Genomic DNA, 22669 nt, shown 5'->3' on the forward strand with positions numbered 1-22669 from the left:
AGAGGGGCCAGGCCAGCTCCCCTTTTCCCCCAGCAGGGCAGCCTCCCACCGGGGCCTCCTCCTTCCCCACAAACTCTCCTCCTGGGCCCGCGGACACCTCAAGCCCCCCGGGCATTAAAAGGATAAACTCTAAGGACAGCAGTTGGTGTGTTATCCGAGGCAGCCCTCCTGCTCTGGGGGCGGCCCAGAGCCCAGCGCAGACTCAGCCCCGACATCCCCACCCCCTCCCCGTCAACACCCGGGGTCACTCTCCCTTCCAGGACTACCCCCTCCCCATCATCCTCTAGGAACGGCGACGGAAAACAGCCTCGGTGCCTGATGAGAGTGGTCAGAACTGAGTCTCACCCAAGACCTCTGAGGGAGGTTGTGGATGCCAGTTTTCTAAGTTATTAGAAAGAAAAAAAAAAAAACATTGAGTGGTGTAGGGGGATTCTTTCCAACTCTCTGTGGCAAGGCCCTTCCAGACCCCTAACCCAAGGGTCTGCATCACCAGGGACAAAGCAGAGCCACCCTGGGGAGGGGAGAGGAGGGGAGGGGAGGGGATGGGGAGCTCACCGCTCCCTCGCCTGAAGGGCTCCCCCCCCCAACAGGACCAGCCAAGGACAGACACAGGCCCCAGGGCTGGGCGCCGGGTGCACCTCCTGCCTGGGAGGCGGTCACAACAGAGCAGGTGCCCCCGGCTCTCCCTGGCCGTCCCCACCTCCCCAGCCTGCACTGGGCCGACCCCTCCTCCCAGACTCATTCCCAGGTGCGGAAATAGGACATTGAAGCAGGTGGTCACTCCCGCCCCGGGGCCTGCACCACGGGCAGCCCTAGAAATGTCTGCCACGCCAGTGACGAAGCTACGCCACCCTCCCCGTCCCCGTGCAGAACGCGGCAAGCGGGGTCCCACATCCCTTTCGTCTGCCCTTGGCCACCCCTTACCTGCAGCCCCGCACACACCCCCCCGAGGCCTCCGAGACCCCATTCTCCCCTTTGGGAACGTCCTTCCTGCTTTGGGAACGTCCTTCCTGCTTCTTCGAGGCACCAGTCAGCAGGCCACGGAGGGGCCGGTGGGCACGACGCGGGGAAACGAGGCCTCTCGGCTGGGCACAGGGCTCCCTTGAACCCACAAAGCCTCCCGGGAGGCTGAAAACCCCAGCCGGCACACAAGCGCATTAGCACCTTTCAGAGCCAAAGTCACAGGCTGGACGCTGGGCCGTCAGTCCAGGCTCAGAGCCGCCTTCTCGCCCCCGGGCCTCCCCTGATGCCCTAAGGCTGCCGTTTTCATTAAGGCGAAGGAGGCACTAATGCATATATTTTCAGCCAAAGAACAGCAGCCCACAGACCGATTCAAAAGTCACCAGAGGCCCGGTCTACAGGAGGAGGGAGGTTGCCATTCAAAAGAAGGAAATTAGGAGACTTTCCCATGTTCATTCTGCTCCCGCTGGTGATGGCTAAGGCGCCCACAGCCTCGGGGAGCTGGCACATGCACCTCTGGTTCTGGGGGGGCTGGGGGGCAGCTTGGAAAGCCAAGCCTTCGTAGGAGGGGTCGGGGGTGGGGGAGGGCAGTATGCGATCCCTCCCGGCCACTGCTTGCTGATTCTGGGCCGGGTCAGCCCCCACCACGGCAGGCACTTGGAAGGCAAAGGCCTGAGGTTAGAAACTGAGTCACCTTGGATTCTGAAAGCCCCAGAGATAAGAACATCACCCAGAAAAAAGCCCCAATGGCACTAGTTCAGCAGGGGAGAAGGGGCCAGGCCGGGAACAGCCACCTAGGCAAGGTTGCTGCCCAGAAGGGACCCCGCGTCCAGAACCTTCCCCAGGTTCCTCTGGGGTCTCTGAGCCCCCACGGACCTGGTCCAGCTGCCACATTTCCCAGTTGGTAAGCTGAGGCCCCGGGTAAACGAGGCAGAGGGGAAGCGACACAGAGAGAAAGTCAGGAAGCAGAGATGTGCATGGAAACACCTACCTAAGCCTGAATCCTTCACTGCGAGAGAGGAGCAAGGGCGTCCCTGGGGGCTCAGTGGTAAAGAATCCACCAGCCAAGGCAGGAGCCACGGACTCGATCCCTGGTCTGGGAGGACCCCACACGCCGCAGAGCAACTAAGACCGTTCGCCCCAGCTCCTGAGTCTGTGCTCCAGAGCCCGAGAGCCACAGCTACTGACGTCCGCGCGCCCGCAGCCTGTGCTCGGAAACAAGAGAAGCCCCACAATGAGAAGTCCACGCAGCGCAACTAGAGAGCGACCCTGCTCTCTGCAACCAAAGAACGCCTGTGCAGCAGTGAAGACCCAGCAGAGCCAAAAATAAATCCACAAATAAAATTATTTTTTAAAAAAGACAGAGGAGCAGAGGTGTGACTTTCTGAAGACGGTGGGGTGGGAGGTGAACCAGAACTTGACCTCCAAACCCGCTAGACCACAGGCTCAAACCAAGATGGTCGGTGTCCAGGATGCCCGGTCAGCCAAGGGAGAGGCCATTAGATTTCACTCCCTGCGTCCTGCATGGAGCCTCTTGGCTAGGTGTGTGTTAAGCTCATTCATTTTTATTTTCCAAAGGCTTCATGGAGAAGCAACCTAAATGTCCATCGATAGGGGAATTAGGGGAATGGGTAAAGGTGTAGTATAATATATATTGGGCTTCCCTTTATGGCTCAGCTGGTAAAGAATCCGCCTGCAATGCGGGAGACCTGGGTTCGAGCCCTGGGTTGGGAAGATACCATGGAGAAGGGAAATATTGATATATACAATGGAATATTACTCCTCCATAAAAAGAATGAAATAATGCCAATGGCAAGAACTAGAGATGATCATACCAAGTGAAGTAAGCCAAAGAAAATTTTCATATTATATTTCTTATATGTGCAATCTTAAAAAAAGACACGAACTGGTTTACAAAACAGAAATAGACTCACAGTCAGATAACAAAGGTATGGTTACCAAAGGCAAAGGTGATGAGGATAAATTAGGAGTCTGGAATTAAAATATATACACTACTATATATAAAATACATTACCAACAAAGACCTGCTAAATAGCACAGGGAACTGCACTCAATATCTTGCAATAAACTACAACGGAAGAGAATATTAAAAAAGAATGTATATATTTATATACATGTGTACAACTGAATCAGTTTGCTATATACCTGAAGCTAAAACCACACTGCAAATCAACTCTATGTCAATAAAAACTTTAAAAAAGAAACTAAACAAAATTATTTATATATATGCATACAGTTTTTTAAAAAATTGTTTTAAAATTTTTTCAGGGAGGGATTGCACTGTCCCTCCCAATGTGGTTCTGGGTCTTTCCTGGGCCAGAGACCACGCCCCACCTCTTAGAAATAGCCCGAGAGCAGTCATGTTGGGGACCCAAGTTTCGGCAAAGCCTGTCTTGCCCGGGTTAAGGAGACCACAGCACACGTGTCCACCAAACGTCAGCTCAGGGCAGGGCACAGCTGACCTTGAAGCAAGAGGGCCTGCTGAGGGACCAGAGGAGGCTGAGGGGGCCCGGCTGTCTCCCTCCTATCACGACCCCCAAATTGAAGTCCCTGGCCAGGAAGCTCCAGGGACCCCACCTGCACCGCCTTTCCGGAGAGCTGGAGGGCAGACTGGCCTCCCCACACCTCCAGCACCCCCAACTCCGCCCGCCACTCCCCTGCCCACGAGTTTGAATTGCAGCAAAAACAAGGGGTCTTTTCATCCTGCGTTACCCACAAGGACCCAGCCACACACACTGGGGAGAGGATCACGTTGCCCACAGCCAGGCTGGCGCTCACGGGAACCAGGTCTTAACTCAGAGGGGACAACAGGGATTAAGGACCCTGCAGGGAGAGGTGTGAGATGAAATTAAACCGCACTGGGGCCCACCCTCCAAGGGCAGGGATCACCCTCGAGGGTGAGGACCACCCTCCAGAGCCGGGACCTTGGAGGGAGGGCAGGGAACACCCACTGGACCTCCTGACCACACTCGGTCAGCACGAGGGGGTCCCACGACTGGGGGGCTACAGGCTGGGGTGGGGCAGGGCTCCCAGGAAACCCACGGCCGCAGACCAGGGAGAGGAGGGCGGTGGCAGAAGGGGGTCAGCAGACCCCCAGGGAGCTGACACCAAGGGTCCCCCACCCACCAAGGGCTCCACCACCATCAGCCGCATTTCCAGAGGAAGATGACTTAGAAGGGGCTCTCCTTGGACCCTTCTGGCCCCCAAAGTCGGGAAGGCCAGAATATTAGCTCATCTTCCCGAGGCCAAGCCAGTGCCCCAGCAGGCCCTCAAGCAGAGAGCGGGAGGGGGCACACGGGAGGCGCCATCAGGCTGTGATCTCATCAGTCCCCCTGCCCTCCCCCGCCAAAACCCAACAGTGGGCTCAAGGAGGGACAGCAGTCAGCGAGGCCGAGCCCGGGGCGGGACCCAGGTGTGGTGTGTAATGGCTTCATCTGCCAGGGAGACCAGCCGGCCTAACGACCCGCCGTGGCTGGACTCCGGCAACTCATTTAACCCTGAGATGGTGCGCCCGCCCGCTGCCCGTCACAGCCACGGAGGGCGGCAGGGGGACCCTGCTGGGGGCTGGTGACTGGCCAGGATGCTGCCGGCAAGGACGGCGGGGAGGAGACCGATCGGAGGCCTGGGTCCCCTCCTCTGCACCCCTACGCCCGCCTCACCCCACCGTTTCTAAGGCCGTTTTCTCTGTTTTCTGATCCTGCAGGCTTCTTGGTCTCATTTTGAGGCTGGGCGCAGGGGGCTGGGCTCTGAGGGGGTGACCTCCGCAGCCTCCGGGGGCCCTGCCTGTGGCCCCCTTGGTTTGGGTTTCCTACACAGATCTGTGGACCCACACACAAGGCCACCAGCAGGAGCGGCATCCACGGCTGCAGGGCAACCGGCGAGAGGCTCCTGCGGACACCGGGGGATGAGAGGACGCGGACTGCTGCTCGCTCAGCTGGTGAGCGGCCACCTCGAAGGGCAGACCTAAGCCTCGAGGGAAGAGCGGGATCCCCGTGGGGGCAGGAGGGAGAGGGGGTTCCTGCCAACAGAAGCCCTCAGGGCCGGCTGTGCACCTTCAAGGCAGGCAGACCTTGGGGAGGTGCGTGGAGCCCGGCAGGGAGGGGCAGAGTCCCTGACACCAGCCGAGACACAGAGCTTCCTTCCATGCACAAGAGCAAGTGCAAGGCCCGGCCAGGCGTTGTCCAGATCGGCGCTGCCCACAGAACTCTCTGGAACGACGGAGAGGTTCCTTTCCTGTGTTGACAACAAGCTGCGAAGCGCCTGCAAGGGGCCTAAGTGCAGCTCAGAAACCAAACCGCTCTTGTTACTTAATCCGAATTAACTCAGATTAAAACAGCCTCCAGTGGCTAGTGGGCAGCTCAGGGCCAGAGCCAGGAAACCCTGGAGTAGGGTCACCACCCATCAGGCGGAAGACACAGGGGTGTCGGTGAGACACAGGGGCCCCGACATCAGCGAGAAGCTGACTGGGACACTGGACAGCTAGACATCCAGGTCAGGAGAGAGAAGCAGAGAAAGACCAGGGGCTCATTCCAGGAGGGAGGCAGCCAGGCAAAGGCGGGAGGCAGCCAGGCACCCAAGCACTGCAGCCACGGAGGTCTGAGGGCAGGCGGCACACAGCCTTGTTCTAGCAGATGAGCCCAGGGTGGGCATCACACACCACCGGGAGGTCAGGATGAGGAGAAGCCAATGGGCCAAGCCGGAGCTGCCTTTCCTGGGGCCCAGGGCTGCCAGGGGCCAAGAAGCGGCGGCGGGTGGGAAGGTGGGCTGGGCCTCGGATGCTCCGGGGAGAAGTCAGCAGTGGAAGGAGGAAGCCGGGGCAGGGAACAGAAGGGGGAAGACCTTGTTTATTGTTTTGGACCAGGAAACATGAGCCTGTTTGCAGGGGAAAGGAGCCAGGAGAGACCCAGAAACAAGAGGAGGGGGACAATGGTGGAGGCAGGTCCCACGGCGGGGCTGGGAACCCGCCGCCCCACCCCCCAGGCTGGAAGGTGCAGAGAGGAAGAGAAACATGCAGTTTGATTTTCTGTCCTATGTAAAAGTGGGGTGTGTGTGCATTCCCCCAAAGTACAGAAAATACAGAGAAAAAGGCGAAAGGGCAGGGCGGGAGGCTCCCATTGTCCACCCCCGGAGCTCCGGGAGATGTGAATCGAGCCTTCTGGGAGCCCCTGGCACAGGCAGCGTGGCCGGAACCCGCCACAAAGGGCCACTCCCAGAGCGGGCTCATTAGGACAGGAGCCGGTGCGCTCGATGCGGGGCGGGCCCTTGCAGGGGCGCCGCACAATCGGGCCCTTGTAGGGGGCGGTGGGGGGGGCGGGCGGCTCCCGGAGCCTCTGATTCCAAGACAAGAGCGCGCCTGCTTCTTGCCTTACAGCCCAGAGCCGACAGAAAGACAGATCGGGGAAGACAAAGAGATGCTTCCCCTGACAGTTCACGGGCTATTTCTGGAAATGGGTCGGCTCTCCTGCCGTCTGGGTGCTGCCAGCCCTGCCCACCTCTGTCCCCTTGACCACAGCCCTAAGGAGGCCCCCAGCCCCTCTGGGGTGGCCCAGCCTCCCCCTCCACCACCCACCGCCCCGCTCCACGGGGGTGACAAAGGCCGTCAGTGCCTCCCAGCCTGAAGCCTGGCAGTCTGCTCTGGCTCCCAAGTTGGGTGGCAGGGGGCAGGGGGGTGGGGAGGGGACCACTGGGCCAAGCCATGACCAGGGCTGGGGTGGGTGCTCAGCAGACGCAAGGCCAGCTTCAGACCCAGCTTTCCACTGTCCGCCGGGCAGGCCAAAGCCAGCTCCCTGGGCATCCAGGCGGCAAATGCGGACAAGCGACCATCCGAACGGGCCTGTCTCACGCTCACGGCTAACGTGAGCCGACACCAGCCTCCAGGCCCGAGGGCCTGGCTCTGTGATGCCCCAGTGTGGGGAGGTGTCCTTGCCGCCAGCTGACCTGCAAACAGGCCACCTCCAGCTCAGGCGACCAGTGGACCCCACAGCTCGTCCCCCAGAGCTTGCCACCAGGGAGGAGTCTCCAGGGAGCATCTCCAACACCCACCCGCCCGGACCAGACAGGCCCATCTCCGAGGACTGGTCCAGGCACTGACATTTCTTCAAGTTCCCAGAGGTGATGTCTAATATGCAGCTGAGGTTGAGAACCACTGAAAAAAGCAAAGAGGTACTTCTAAGGAGTTGTTAAAAGGAAACAGGGAAGCTGGTGGGGGGCGGGGGAGGGGGCGGGCAGTGGGAAGCACAAGTCACCACCCTGGGGGTTGGGGAGGTGATCTGTTTTTTAAAGTAGTTGAAGGCCATTTGGCGCCAAATGGCACAAAAAAAAAAAAAAGAAAGGCAGGTGGCCAAAGCGGATGGAACTCTGTTGGGTTTAAAACCAGAGGGAGAACTCATCCAACACCTCTGGGTTGCTCATTTCTCATCCCACCATTTACTGAGTGCCCACCACATGCCAGGAAGACTGGACCCTGCCCTGGGGAAGGTTATGGACTCGGGGACAGACAGGACAGCAAATGGCGTAAGTCCAGAACAGACAGACTTGTTCCGCGTAACCCACACCTGGGGACCAGAGCCCAGCGCCCTCTTCTAGCAGCGCCCAGCCCTGCAGAAGGCGATCAGATGGCAGGGGCAGGTAATTCCACCGGGGCCCTCACCACGGCCCCTCACGAGGACAGGCTGGCCAGCCACTGGCTTGGCCTCAGTGCTGGACAGAGTGGTGCCCGCCTGTCATCACAGCAGCCACAGCCCCGCCACCACCCAGACCTGCCCCTGCGAGAGACCCAACCACAAAGGTGACAACCAGAGGAGGACGGGCAGGGCAGTGGCCCGTTCCCTGTGGCTCTGCCAGCTCTAGGAACGCCGAGTCAAGGGGCCAGAGGATGCGAGGGTCTCTGGAACCCTGGGCACAGCCCACCCAAGCCTCCCATTTTACAGGAGGGCAAAACGAGGGCCCAGAGAGAAGACGGGGCTCGCGTGAGGTCAGCTCACGAGTGGGCTGCGGCCGTTGGTTCTGCGTTGTCCGGTCCACACACAGAGCCCTGACCCGGGGGGCGGGTAGGGCACAGCCGTGCCCCTGAAGCTGCCCCAGATGTGGGGGCTGTATCAGCTGGCGGGGGGCCCCTGTGTGTGTGTGTTCAGCGGAGTGCAAGGGGAAGGGAGCAGACGGGCTATGGGAAGTGGCAGTCTCTTGAGAGCGCCTGGGACAGCTGACTGCAGAAAAACTCTCCGAGAAGGTCACAGCTGGAACCGCTCACAGCTGGAAGAGCCCAGCCCAGGGACTGCAGCGGGGCGCGCGGTGAGGGCAGCGCCGCAGAGCCACCTGCCCCAGCATCACGCAGTCAGCCCCACCCCGCCGAGCCAGATGTGCCAGCGGTTCCTCCCTCCACGCCTGGCCTCTCCCCTGCTCTCCTCTGCTTGCACGGACCTGCTCCGTCTCAGCTCCCAGCTCCAGCCAACCCCCTCGGCTGAGCTCCGGGCACCCCCGAAGAGGCTGAGAGCCAAACCAGGGCGCCTCTGAGAGCAGCGAAGGGGGGCATGATGAAGTCACACGGCGGTGGCGGGGCACCTTCACGTGCAGCTTCACGTGGACGGCCCCATCCCCACCCCCACGTGACCTGATGTGACTTGCCTCTCTGCCCCGAGCCCCCCTTCCTCAGCAGAAACAGGGACCCCACCCCGACCCCGCCCCGGTGCGTCTCCTCGAACCTGTGTGGCCAAGCCTGGGGCGGGCCCCCTTTCCTTCCCAGTCTCTTCCGAGAGCCTTCAGGGCTCCAGGCAGTTTGCTCCCAGGTTTCCGGCTTTCCCAGGCATGGCATTTCCTCCTCTCTAAGATACCATCAGTCACAGATGCCCGATTTTCCAGAGGGAGGGAGGGGAAGACCTGCAGTAAACACACACGCTGATTCTAAGATGCAACCCCGCATTGCAACGGAGGAGAGTAAAGCCCACGTTCGAATTCAGGAAATAACAAATGACCAGGGCCTCCGGCCAATGGGGAAGCAGGACGGAGGAAAGGGAAACAGACCCTCACCTACTCCCCAGGGCCCGCAGGCTCTGCTCTGGTTAGACGACGCTCCACACCTCTGCTTAAACATCACACACAGGGTGATCCCAAGAACATTTACCGACGAATCAATACAACTCCTGATCTTTCTGCCCTGCTCCCTGGACAGTGGAGACCAACAGTGAGTTGGTCAAGAAGAGGCAGGCATCCCATCACCAGGGGACTGACCCAGCTCCAGACCTGCCCTCCACCCTCCTGCCCCTGACTGCCTGAGGCAGCAGAAGACAGCAAGAGGGGAACAGGTGACAGTGACCAGCTCTCGGTGCCTGGAAGCTGAGGGTGTGGGGGACCATTCCTGCCTGTACACAATCAAAAGAGCATCAGGTCTCTTTCGCAGACCAACTTGTTCCTCTATCGCCAGGCTTCGGGGAAGCCACTCGGGTTCCCTCGCCACCCTGCTCCAGGGAAATTAGCGTTGCCTCCTTCCCAGCTCTGAAATCCCAGGGCACTCCCTGCAGGGACCCCCCGGCACCCAGGTTGTAGGCGTGGGCAGAGCCACCATGGGCGTAAGTATTCTGTGGGCAGGCACAGTGAGGCTGCAGAGAGAGAAGGCGTGCCTGAGCACCCCAATAGCTCAGGGTGGAGCCCCTGACCCCAGACGTCAGGAGTCACAAGGAGGCAGGCGGGGCTTTGGGGCAGACACACCTGGTCTGAGGACCTGCAGAGAAGGTTCTCTCCTGTGACCACGGTCCCCGTGACAACCACCCTGGAGGCCCCCAACCCAGCCCACACCACGACGGACTCCAGATGGACGCTCCCAAGCTGCCACTCCCCAAGCCCAGCTACATGAATCACCGCGCGTGGCACTCTCAGACTGAGTAACCGCTCAAGAAACGTCTGCTCCTGTTTTCCTTCCTGCTTGAAGGGCGAATTCTCTCAACAACCAGCCCCACCCACCCGCCTCCAGACTATTCTCTACTCCTGTTCTGGACTCGCACAACCAGCTGCCCAGCTGTCTGAGTGCTTCATCGCAGTGGGTTCAGGAATGCCCTGGGCTTGCATGCCTCCCCTGATGGGGAGCTCCCCACCTCCAGAGGCAACCAGGTCCGCCTGGACCACTCTTGTTTGCGGGAGCTGAAGTCCGAATTGCTGGAACTTCGGGGGTCTGCACACAGCACTAATCCCCCTGGGCTGACAGCCCTCCCTGCCTAGCGGCCTCTCACCAACCCCAAAGTCTTTCATCTCCTGGCTCAACATGCTCGCTCTTGCTGTTCCCGAGAAGAGGCTTCCAGGCCCCCTGCCTCCCCGCAGGTCATGAGAGCACCTTGCAGGCTCTGGGCTCTTGGCACCCCTGGTCCAGAGCCACCTGCAGGCCTACGGCTGCTGCTGGAACGCCACCCCTTTCCATTCAACTGGACAAGCACTCCTGTGACTGTGATGGGCGGCGGGCACAAGGGCCCCTTCATAAGCACGTGATGGGGGTCCCGCAGCCCCACCACGAGGAGGCAAATCTGCAGGAGTCCCTAAGCCCATCCTTTGAGGCTCGGTTCTCAGGACACAGATGAGGAAATCGAGGCTTCAACGTGCAGTAAGCTGCCTTCTCTTACACGCTGCCCACTTTACACACACCCCTCCGCTCCCTCCTTCCTCAACCCAGAGGCAGGTCACAGCTTCCCACTTTGCAGATGATAAAACAGAGGTCCCAGAACTCGAGCAGGGTCCAGGCCTCCGATGCTTTCTGCCAACGGGGAGGACAAGCAGAGCGTAGGAAACCCCCCCACGAGTGCAAACCACAGACCACGAGCAGCGGAGCATTTCCCTGCTAATCCTGAAGCTCCAGGATCAACATAAAAACCAAGTCTGTGTCCTAGGAACTCAGAGGCCAGGCCCTGGGTGAGGGGTCTGGTGGGGCCGCGACAGCAGAGGGAAGCTGTCTGGCAGGGAAGCGAGGGAATGAAAACAGAAGTGAGGAGGGACCCGGTGCGTGGAAGCTGGCACTTTCCCATCCACAGATCTCTGGAGCCGTGAACTTCAGGCAAGGAAAGAGGACAGCAAGACTGAGGCTCTGGGTCTGGCCTGAGAAGGGGAGCCACACCTTAGCTACACAGGCCCCGCCCTGCCTGGGTCCATCTACAGGTCACTGGAGCCCTGCCCAGGATTAAGCTCCGAGTGGCCTTCCACGGCTGGAAGGGGGCCTCCTATTGGGGGGGCGCTCAGACTGTCCTGGCCCAGAGGGGTGGTAGGCCCAGGCTCTGACACCCAAGGCTGAGAGAGATCCCCTGGACTGATCCAGCCACTCCTCTCTGCCCCAGCCAGCCCACAGGACTGGGAGCTAGTCACCACACCTCTCCAGACCTCAGTTTCTCCATCTGCCATATGGGACCACTTGGGAGCTCTGAACACAATGGAGCTGGGACTGGGACGCTCTGTGGTAGGTATAAACTGTGAGGCTCAGGGCACATGCCCTGGGTTACCAGCCAGTGAGCTCCTGGCCCTGGGGGCCCGGTACCCAAGGCCAGTGACAGGTGGTGGGGTCAAGATGGGGAGGGAGGGGAAAAGGCTTATTCAACCCCGCCTCCTTGTCTTCACTGACCTCTGCCCCCAGGCCTGGCCAGGTTTAGGAAAAGCTGCCCATTAGCGTCCTGCCCCGGGGCTGCTGAGCTGGAATCCCCACAGAAAAGACCTATTCAAGGCCAGAGGCTCTGTCTTTTTTTAAAGACCCAGACCACCCTCACTCTATCCTCCCTTTAAACCAACAAAAAAACACAAGCCGGAGAACAAACCCATCTTATTTTGAGACGCTCAAACTTTTCATGCAAACTTTTAAAGGTATAAACGGGGCCTGTACAAAGGGCTGCTGGAGGCCCTCGTTCTTGGGGTTAGCAAAAAGGGGAGTGGGCCATGTGACGTGATGGGAGGACTGGGCCGGAGGTGAATGGGCACACGGTGGGCGGCGGGAGGGAGGAAAAAGGTGGGACACGCAGGATGGGGAGGGGTAAGGAAGAACTGTTAAAAATAACTTTTGTTTGAAAATTGCACGAGTTCAAAGTGCAGACCTGACTGTCTGATGTGTGGGGTTCGCCTGTCCCAGTCTGCCCCCCGACTAAATTAGAGCAAAGAGCATCCCAGTCCAGACTTTAATCAGCTCAGCCCGGACTTCTATCAAAGAAAAAGAAAAAAAAAAGACAAAAAAAAAGGCCTATTTGAATTCCCATTCACAGGCCAGTCAGGCCCAGGCCCAGCCAGGGAGGACCTGGAATACAGATGGGCCGCCACCCACCACAGCCTCTTACAGCCCCAAGGGCACCCAGCAGGACTGCAGGTACCCTGCAGCTTCCAGACAGGACTACAGGGCCACTGCGCCCCAGGAGGTGCAACCAGACACCAGCTCAGCCGCAAACACTCGGGCGAGCTATCTGTCTAAACAGCAAACAGAGTTTCAAAGAGAACGGCCGATGTCTATTTGGCAAACCCCCAACAGGTCCCTCTCTTTCTCATGAGGATCCTTGGGAGAAACACACATGACAAGGCCCTGACAACTGTTGAGGCCCACTGTCTGCAGGGATAGAGGAGCACCCACTCTACAGAAGAGGAGCAAAGAGAGGCTCGTGAAAGTGAAGTCCCTGGCCGGAGGGAAGAGGGAAGAGATTCGAACAGGAGATTGTCTGAGCCCTCCAGGCACGGGGGTTATCAACCATCTGCTCAGGGGTCACCGATAAGGAAGTGACATTTGCTGGGGCAGGAGAAGCAGGGCAAACGTGGGCCGGAATCAAGAACGGGGAGTCAGCAGTGTCTGTTGATGAATATTATCGGCCAAAATGACCACAGGCCAGAGACGTGAGCCAACCCCGTGGCCTGAGCAGTACATGACCCCCGCAGCACCACCCAGGCAACTGACAACTGACATTGCAATCTCAGTTGCCTTCTCAGGAATTGCTCAGAACCTCTCTGAGCCTCTAGTTGCTTGACTGTAAAATGGGGATAATACTGCCTCGCAGGGTTCCTGTGAGGGTAAGCTGAGAGGGCAAAGAATCTGAAGCACCACTCTGGTATCTGATTCCACTTTCACCACCACCCAGACTGGGGCCTGTTATCTGCCTCATCTCCAGCTTGCTCTCCACCCAAAACTACAGGTCCAAGGCCAGAAGAGTGGCTTTGAAGAGAAGGGCCTTCCCTTGTCTCCAGACATCCCACTCATACTGTTGGGAGACCATCTCAAGGCCATGCTCAACTTTGAGACAAAACGAAATTGACAACAATCCCACTGATGACTGAAACTTGTGATCATGACGCTGAGTGCTTATTTCACCCCGACAGAAAGCTGTGCCCCCACAGAATCTGTGGCAGTCCTGTGTGCACGGGTCTTGGGGGAGCGTGGACTCTACAGGGAAAACTACAGCTCCAATCCTCCCTGCCCCTCAGTGGGCTGGGAAACCTCAGGTGGGATCCAGTCCTCCACACCTGCTCTGCTCACAGCAGCCGCGAACGAAGACAGGGTCTGCGTCTCCTTGTCCAAAATAATGCCAGAACTTCTCTGCCAATGTGCCCTGACACTTTAGTGCCCTGCAGAGAAACACCCTCGCCAAGTGTCACTGATGACGCAGCTGAAAACCAGAAACATTTTGCTTCCTAGCCAGAGACTGCCGCAGTCCTCCACTTCCTACGGCACTTGGGGAAACCGAGGCCCAGAAATCTGTCCCTCCCAAGCCCCACCCCTCCACCCCCGCCCCAGAAAACAAGACCAGAGAGGCTGAGACTGGGACTCCTCATTCCCCAAATGGTGCAAACCACCTAACTCTGAACTACTCCCACTGGCCTTAAGGAGCTTGCTGGTGGGAGGTGGGGTGGATAGAGAGTCACTGGAGAGAAACCCAAGTTGTAGCCTTAGATTGCTAATCAGTAATGAAATATCCCTCTACACCTAGCCCTGCCCCAACTCACAGGCTAGGAAGGTAAATAAAACCTGCACTGGGCTAGTGCCCCACCTCCCCCGGGTCCAGTTCCCACCCCAGCCACCACCCCGAGGCACCTGCAGAGGCCACTTGGCCACCAAAGCAAAGAGAGCATGTCCCGTCCCCACCCGGCTCCCAGGCTGTCACTCAGGGGAAGAACAGTCATTTAAGGCCTAGATACATTTTCTCTGAACTAGGTAAGCCTTTAAAGAAAACCAGAAAGGGCTGTTTAATCTCCACCTTCAGGCAAATAGTTCAGGGAGCAGGAACAGCCACCAGAGGCAGGAGCCAAGCCACCAAAAATGTGGAAAGACAGGGAGGAGGGAGAGGAGTGAGGCAGGGGGACAGCCACCGATCAGAGAGCTGGGGACGGGGAGGGCGACCAGCTGCGACAGAGCCCTCTGCCCGGGGGCCCAGCAGTCAAGTGGGCTGGAATACAGTAGCTGGGCTTTCCCGAGGCCAAAGGTCCTCCCACCCACAGCCGAGCAGCTGCTGCCAACCTCCGCACTTCCTGTAAGGTGAGCAGTAATTTACAGACCCCTTCAGAGGCTTTTATCTCTGCCTCAAATCCGGGAGGTAGGGATTACCGGCTCCATTCTACAGATAAGGAAACTGAGGCTCGAGGAGATATAATGCCAGGATCCAGTCCAAGCCTATATTCCTCTGGGAAATATTAAGAGCCTCAGTTGAGAAAGCTCCCCCGGGGCGGGGGGCGCTGAGAAAGGCAGGAGTAATAGCAAACCAGGAAGATTCTTCCACCCCAGTACTCGGGCCCAGCTGCCTGTGACCCCTTCCCTGGGGCAGACAGCACGGAGAAGCCCAGGTGGAATGCCAGCTCTGCCCAGGCACACAGGTGATCATTGCTTGGGGGCTGCCTGTTGTTCCAAGAAGAGGGAAAATTTCGCTTTCGCTCAAAGGGCCTATCACTTCCCTCCTCCCCGCGCCCCCTCCCATTAAAAACTTCCCGGTCCCGGGCCAGGGTTTCCAGGCAGAGCTGCGGCACCTCCAGCCAGCCCTATGGTCCCAGATTCTGAGACCGATAAACTCCGCAGGGGAGAAACTTTTGAGGAGCCTGGGGGTCCCGGACCGGCTGCGGATTCAGCGCGGCAGGGACACGCCCCCATCGCTTAACCGGAAAATTCGGCACCTAAAAAAAAAAAAAGCCCCACCGCGGGCTGGCTGGCGATCTCTCCGACGCCAGCCGGAGGAGGGGTCCGGAGTGGCGGCCGCCCGCGGCGGAAGGGGCTCTGGGCCCGAGACGCGCCCTACCCGGCGGGCGCCCTCCTTACCGTGCAAGCCGTTGGGGATGCTTCGGTGGTGCGGCGGCGGCGCCGAAAGGTCGTCCAGGGACCGGCGCGTGGCGACCGCCTTGCCGTCCGGGGCCTTGGGCGGCCCGGGAGGCAGCAGCGGCGGCGGGACGTGGTGGTGATGGTCTGGGCTGCCGCCGCTGCCCGCGCTCGACGTGCTGCTGCCGTCGCCCACGTCCCGGGTACCCGCGCCCGCCGCGCCGCCGGGCAGCGGCCCGCTCAAGCTGGCCTGGCTGTCGATGGAGCTGCGGGAGCCGGCGCCGCCGGCGCCACCGCCGCCGCCCGCGCCGCCCGCGCCCCCCGCCAGCGCCGCGCGCTCCTCGTCCAGCAGCAGCACCAGTTCTTTGAGCTCCAGGTTCTCGCGCAGCAGGGCCTCCTGGCGCGCCTCAAGCTCGCGGAGCTTCTGCTGCGAGCGGGCCACCTCGTGCCACACGGCGCCGGCCGCGTGGCGCCCGAAGCGCTGCCACTCGCGCGCCAGCTTGCGCCCCTTCTGCCGGTCGTCGTCGAGGAAGCAGCACAGCTCGCGCAGCTCCTGGTTGTCGTCCTGCAGCCGCTGGTTCACGTCCTTGAGGCCGCGGATCTCCAGCAAGTGCTGCTGCAGCCTCCGGTTCACGTCGCGCATCAGGCCGCCGTGCTCCAGCATGAGGCCCACCTTCTCGCCCTCCGCGCGCCGCAGCCTCCGCGCCAGCTCCTCCTTGCTCCAGCGCAGCAGCTCCTCGTCCGGCACCTGGCTCAGCTCCTCCGACGCCGCCGCCGCCGCTGCCGCCGGGGGCTTCGCCATGGCGGGGCCGTCACCGCGGCATCGCCCGCGCCCTCGCCCGGCCGGCGCTCCCCGTTCCGGGGCTGCGCTGGGCCGGTCCGCGCGCGGGCGGCGGGGTGGGGTGGGGGTGGTGGTGGCGGCCGGGGGGCGCGTGCGGCCCGCCCCGCGCTGCCTCGCGCGCCCTCACGCAGCGCCTGCCCGCCGCCCGGGGCGCCCGGGGGAATCGGTGCGTCTCGAGACTCGGCGAGCTGGGAACGCTGCTGCGTCGGCGGCCGTGGTGCCGGGCTCTCTCCCGGCTCGGGCTAAGCAGGCGGAGGCCCGCCCCCGGCCCAGCTCCGGAGCCCCAGCCGCCCCGCCTACTCCGGGCGGGGAAGGGGCTGGGCGCACGCGGTCCGGGCCCCGCCTCCTGGGGGGAGCGAGCGGGCGGGCGGGCAGAGGCGCGGCGGGTCCCCACGTCTCCCCCGCGCCGTGCGCCCGCCCTCCCGGCGCCCAGCCAGAGGCGCGCTCGAGCCGTGGTCCCACCCCCGCGCCCGTCCGATTGGGTCTTCCCGGGGGTGTGTGGGAGGGGCGGGGCGCACTCGGGGGACGCCGCGGGAGATGGTACAGTCCACCCTTCGGGCTGCCCGCCGCCCCCCCCCCTTCCGCGGTTCAAGTTTCTGCGGCCGGAGGACGCGGCCTCCGCCAATCCCAGGGCTACAGGGCGCTTTTAAAATGCAGGTACGGCTGCGGGGCGGGGGGGTGACGGTGGGAGAGGTAGGGCAGGGCTTCCCTTAAAGGAGACGCGTGGAAAAGGGCGCCCAGCCCCTTCCTGGGCCCGCGCGCCCCGCCCGCCGTCCCCCGCCCCGAATAAACAAATCCCCACGGTCGGAAGGACGGCTCCCCTTCTCCCGGCCGAGGGCACCAGAGGCCAGCTTAGTCTGAGATACGGCGGACAATAGGACTCAGGCCCGGGGGGTCGCTCTCCCCGGCGGAGAGCGGCTCTTTGTCCGCTCCCGGCCCCCGGCTCCTCCTCCACCCCGGTCTCCACCGTGGTCCCCAGCCCGGAGCGCGCCGAGGTTGCAGCGTTTTCCACTCAAGCCAGGGGCTGCGGCTCCGGCATCTGCGCCCCAGGAGGGCCAGGGGGCCTCACCCGCCGTCCCGGATCGGGGTCCCGTACCCTCCCTGCCCCGAGAGGGCGAGGGCTTGAGGAACACGCACCGTTCCCCCGCCAACCCGACCGCTCGTCCCGGAATGCGGGAGGGAATCTGTGACTCGCGACGTGGAGACCACTGGGGAGGGGAGGGGAAGGTCTTTCACTGGGGTCTTAACTCGGGGCGGGGGCGTCGATTCCGCGGCAATAAAGATCAAACCCTCCCCACCGACAGCCTCGCCTGGCACCCGGGTCTCCCCCCACTGGCTTGTGCGAATCCATCTCGTTATCCTCGCGTCCCTGAAGTGCATTTACGGCGAGTCTGCTGCCGGGCGGGCGGAGGGGGGCGTCTCTGCCCCCGGGACCCGCGCCCTCGACCGAGAGCGCCACGGCCCGGCGCGCGCGCCCGCTCGGCAGCGGTTGTCCCGGCTTACAGCGACCCAGCCATTCATTGGACAACCGTGTACAGCGCCTCCTCTAAGCCAGGCTTGCTCTGGACCACTAGGGGATTCTCTAGGGGACCGGCGGCCACTGCCCGCTGGGGGGACTTTGCACTCTGCGGGGAGGAGGGGCGAGAAGAAAATCAACAAACTGGAGAACTGTGAGGCTGTAATAAGTGCTGTGCAGGGGATTAAGACCAGCTGCTGTCGCGGAAAGTGATTATCAGTTACTTTAGATCCCGTGGTCAGGGAGGACCTTTGAGGAGGTGCGGTCTAAGCTGCTGTCTGAGTGACGGAGAAGGACAAAGATAAGGGGGAGGGCACTCCAGGTAAAGAGAACAGCTAGTGCAGAGGCCCTAGGGTTGCCCTGTTTGTGGCCTATTCAAGGAAGAGGTGTGAGAGATGAGGTCAGAGAGACCAGATCATCCGTGATTCTAATGCAGCTGGGAAAGCCGTGGGGGGAATTAGCAGGACACAACATGACCCGATTTGCCTTTTAAGAGCTTCACGCTGATGGCTCAGACAGTAAAGAAGCTGCCTATAGTGTAGGAGACCTGGGTTTGATCCCTGGGTCAGAAAGATCCCCTGGAGAAGGAAATGGCAAACCCACTCCAACATTCTTGCCTGGGAAATCCCACAGACAGCGGAGCCTGTGTGGGCTAGATTCCATGGGGCCGCACAGGGTCAGACAGGACTGATGGACTAACACTTTCTTTTCTTTTTCTGGCCCATATGTGGAGAAGGGGTGGGGGTGTGGGGTCGCAGGGTAGTACAGATTCGCCACTCCCTTCCCCCCCCCCATATGTTTAGGAAAGGGTAGTGAGGAAAGGATGAGTTGGGCGGGGGGTGGGGGGGAGCATAGCTTCGAGGGTCAAACCCCAGGGTAGCCAAGGGTCCCCAGGCAGGTGAACCAGTCCCTGGGTCCTGTGGGGGGGCCACCCTCCCCACTGGGGCACTGTGCTTCGAGGACCCAGCCCAGGCCATCTAAGTTTGAGTTTGAGGAGAAGAGTTCCAGCTCTCACTTGAGAAGGCTAAAGTCTTTCTTACCCCCAAAGGCCAACCGGAAGTAATAGCTCCCTGGAGGCTGTCCCCAGAACAAAGGCCGGTCAGAGGCGCTCCTGGGAGAGTGAAGGGTGAGCACCAGGGAAGTCGCTGAGATGTTAGCACTGTTTGTGGGGACCCCCTCCCCCCAATTTGAGCGTGGCTCCAGGTTGTTGCCATAGCATCCAGTCCTCTGATCCTCCAGGGCTGGCAGCTTCAGCTGAACTTTCCAAGAGAAAAATGAAGCCTCTATCTAGAGGGGGTTTACTTGCATCATCTACAAGATGTGGGACCTAGAGTCCCCCTTGCCAAAACTCACGAGAGCGTCCCTCACGTCCCTCTGGTGCAGCAAAGACAAGGGGCTAGAGATGAGGCTACTGGGTAGGAAGTCTCAGTGACAGTCTTTGCTCTCCCCACTGTGGCTGGACAGGCCGAGGCACAAGACCGACGGCAGGAGGGTGAGAGGGTCCAGACCTGAAACAGGCTCCTGAAGCACGGGAAACCGTCCAAGCCAGAGCCCCCTCCCTAAGGGTCCAGCAAGCGCCAAGCCCCCCTAGAACACTCGCGGTCCAACAGACCCTATACCCAAGCCAGGATCCCAAAAATATCGTGTCTTTGGTTTTTTTTAGCTATGTGATCGTAACAAGCTCTGCTTTGTCATGAAACCTGTAAAACTGAACCATGGATCTCCAATACAGTAACTCTTACAGCCCCATGTACTATATCCTGCCAGACTCCTTTATCCATGGGCTTTTCCAGGCAACAATACTTGGAGCGAGTTGCCATCTCCTCCTCCAGGGGATCTTCCCGACCCAGGGCTCGAACTCAGGTCTCCTGCATTGCAGGTGGATCCTTTACCGACTGAACCACCAGGGAAGACCCTAATAATTCTCTAGATGGCCAGTACAAGTAGCTGTGGGTGTTGGAAAAAAATAAAGATGCACCACCACCGCTCCTCAATTTTTTTTTTTTCTTCTGAATCTCCAAGGCTGTGTGTGTCCATTTAAAGCCACACAAATGTTTTTGAGAGCCTGCTAGGGGGACAGCCAGTACACTAACATATAGTAGACAAAATGATTCCTGATCACAGGGTCTGTGAACCTGGAAAATGGTAACAGCACACCAGGGGTAAGTAAATTGTCTCCACAATGGGAGGGGAAGGGGGTTCTTGTGCCTCTGTGTCTGGGCCCTGAGCATAGACCTCCCAGCAGCCACTCTTTGCTGTTTGCTGAGTAAATCCGTGATCAATCAAGTCTGAGTCCCACGTTTTGATGATAAAGATACGGAGCCCCAGCAGGGAAATGACTTGCCTAAGGTCACTTTCATTCATTGATTTCCCAAACACACAAACATAATTGGTTCAGTGTTTATGCATAAATGCATATGTATATGTGCAATCAGATATGCATTGGAAATGCAGTGTGGTAAGTACCACAGAGGAGAGGAGCAGAACACATCATTGTGGGAGCATCCTGAGGCCATGGAGGAGGTGACACCCACCCCCCTGCCACCCCCACCTTCCACCCCCACCACCACCCAAAGGGAATTAAAGAGTAGTTTATCAGATTGTAGATGGGGAAGGAGAGGGTTGAGATAATCCAGGTGGAGGCAACAACAAAGCCAATGCCCAGAGGTGAGCAATGGTGAGGGCCAGGTGTAGACACAGCCATGCCTTATTGCCTGAAGAGGCAGAGAACAGCAGGGAATAGTTCCAGGGGAAGTGTGGCCCCCTTCCTGGGGCTCTGACGGCTAAGAGCAGCAGCAGCAGCAATAATAATAATAACCATCACCTCCTACCACGCACCCAGTGGGTGCCAGGGGTCCTAAACCAGCCCCCACATGATGATCAGAATGACAATGTCATTAACCCCTTGGAGGATTTCACATGGATTCCTATTGGCTGTGGGTTTTGTCTCCACAAAGCTCAGATCACTGAGTGCAAACTTATGGGCAGTGTTCAGAGGCTGGTGGATGTCCAAAGCCTCTGGTGTGGCCAGTGGAGGTTTGTGTGGTGGCTGAGGATTTCTGCAGGTCAGCGAGGCGATGGCAGCTGACAGGTCCGGGACCAGGCTCTGGGGTTTCTTCTCTGCACCCCACCCTGCACCCCTGAACGGGGGAAGTCAGCATGCACAGCTGAGAGGCCACAGTGAAATCAGGGCCCGTGGAAAAGCAACTGGAATTGTTATGAATAAAGGGCAGTGTTTGCGGAGCACTTGCTACACATCTACCCAGCCCTGGGCAAAGGCTTCACAGGGATTGTCTCACTGAGTCCTCAATGCAGTCCTCAGTTAAGAGCCTCAATCCCCGTTTTACAGAGGGGCAGACCAAGGCTCACAGGCTAGGTCACTTGTCCCAGCTCACAAGGCAAGCAAGTGAATGAGCTGAGATTCAAACCCACGACCTTCTGAGCCCACAGCCCACAGCCTCCTGCACGCCCGCTGCTCTGCAACATCCTTTTCACTGTGACTCTGGTTCTACCATGGGGAGGCCTGCGCTCTGCCCGCACCACGCCCATCACCCAGCTTCCTCCTGCTTCCGCCTTCCCCATTGTCCCCAAGTCAGACTCCCTGCGCCTCTGGGGGGACCACTGGGTAGAGCTTCCCAGCTCTCCCTGCTGACAGATCAATCACTGCGTGCTGTTAGCTCTGTCTCACAGCTCTTCTCTCACCCATTTGCTGGGTGACCTTAGGCCAGTCCCTTACCCTCTCTGAGCCAGTTTTCTCCTCTGAGCCTTTCTTCACGAGGCCAGTGTCAAGGCCCGGAGAAATGTACCTCTCCTTTCTGCTCATTCTCCCCACCCTCTGGATCAGGACAATCTTCCCACAAGGACTTTTGCACCCATTTTCCAGATGCAAACCCTGAGGTACATTGAAACAAGGGCTGTCCAGGAAGCCTAGTGCTTGCCCCTGGCAAACAGGGCTACAAAGGATGCCGGCTATGGCCTTGGGCTGCCACCAACTTCTTTCTGGAAAGGGTGCAGCACAGAATATGAGGTTTAGTGATGAAGGGTCTCAATTCTCACATTTTTAAGTGGGGAAACTGCAGTGATGCTGGGCCACTAGCAGGCAAGTCTGCTGGGATATCAGCCCCTGGAGCACAGCCCTGGGAGGTCTAGGGGGAGGGTGGGCTCACTCACTCACATCCTTAACCAGCTGCCAGGCCCCTGGGTGCTGGAGATCAGGAAGTTGGTGATGAACTGCACAGCTTCCAGAACCGCCAACGTCACAGGCAAAAGCCTCAACGTTAACCTAAGGGTGCTAATGGAAAGAACCCGCCTGCCAATGCAGGAGATATAAGAGACAGGGGTTTGATCCCTGGGTCAAGAAGATCCCCTGGAGAAGAAAATGGCTACCCACTTCAATATTCTTGCCTGGAGAATCCCATAGACAGAGGAGCCTGGAGGGCTACAGTCCGTGGGGTCGCAGAGTTGACACAGCTGAAGCGTCTGAGCACAAGCCCGCGCTCAACCTGAGGGCAGTGGGAGCCGCAGGAGAGGGGCGAGCAGGGGAGGGACCTGGCAGGCTTTGTTTGAAAAAGAGCAAGTGACCGGAGCTGTGAATGGATCAGAGAGAGAGTCAGCTGAGGCTGAGACAGAGTCAGAAGACTGCAAAGCCAGGCTGGCCAGAGGCCAGGGCAGAGGTGGGAGAAAGTTGCCTTTAGGGATCAATTCAGTGGTGGGGGATCAAGACCCGCATCCCTCCCTGCCTCTCCCTTCCCCTCTGGAGCCACCAAAATACCCTCCTTCCCCTGCAGCTGCTGACACCAGCTCAGACCATTGCCTCAGGAGCAAAGCACCAGTGGAGGGGGAAGGGGAAAGAGGGAGGGGAAGGGGGGAGGGGAAGGGGGAGGGAGCGGGGAGGAACCCTCAATCTTGGGGAAACCTAATGAGGAGAGCTCTTTGAAGGACTGGCTCCCAGCTCCATGCACTTCAAAACACCAGTCTTCTCATTATGTGATTTCCTACCACAGCAAACTGCAATGCAGGTGCCTGGAACCCTACTGCCCAGCTTAAGAAATCACCGACGTCATTGGCCCCTGGAGCCCCTCCCAGGTCACCTGGC

General features: G+C 59.6%; 1 protein-coding gene across 2 annotated transcripts in view; it reads right to left on the reverse strand.

The window, feature by feature from the left end:
• The window catches only part of CCDC85C (coiled-coil domain containing 85C), a 78062-nt gene extending 61899 nt beyond the window's left edge, over window positions 1-16163 (reverse strand). For both annotated transcript variants that reach the window (XM_043434418.1, XM_043434416.1), the window contains exon 1: window positions 15221-16163. In XM_043434418.1, coding sequence (XP_043290353.1) covers window positions 15221-16019 — 799 coding nt within the window. In that variant the 5' untranslated portion in view covers window positions 16020-16163. The remainder of the gene's footprint in view (window positions 1-15220) is intronic.
• Window positions 16164-22669: the final 6506 nt, after the last annotated feature.

Source organism: Cervus canadensis, chromosome 17 (genome assembly GCF_019320065.1).
Source record: "Cervus canadensis isolate Bull #8, Minnesota chromosome 17, ASM1932006v1, whole genome shotgun sequence".
Classification (NCBI taxonomy): domain Eukaryota; kingdom Metazoa; phylum Chordata; class Mammalia; order Artiodactyla; family Cervidae; genus Cervus; species Cervus canadensis.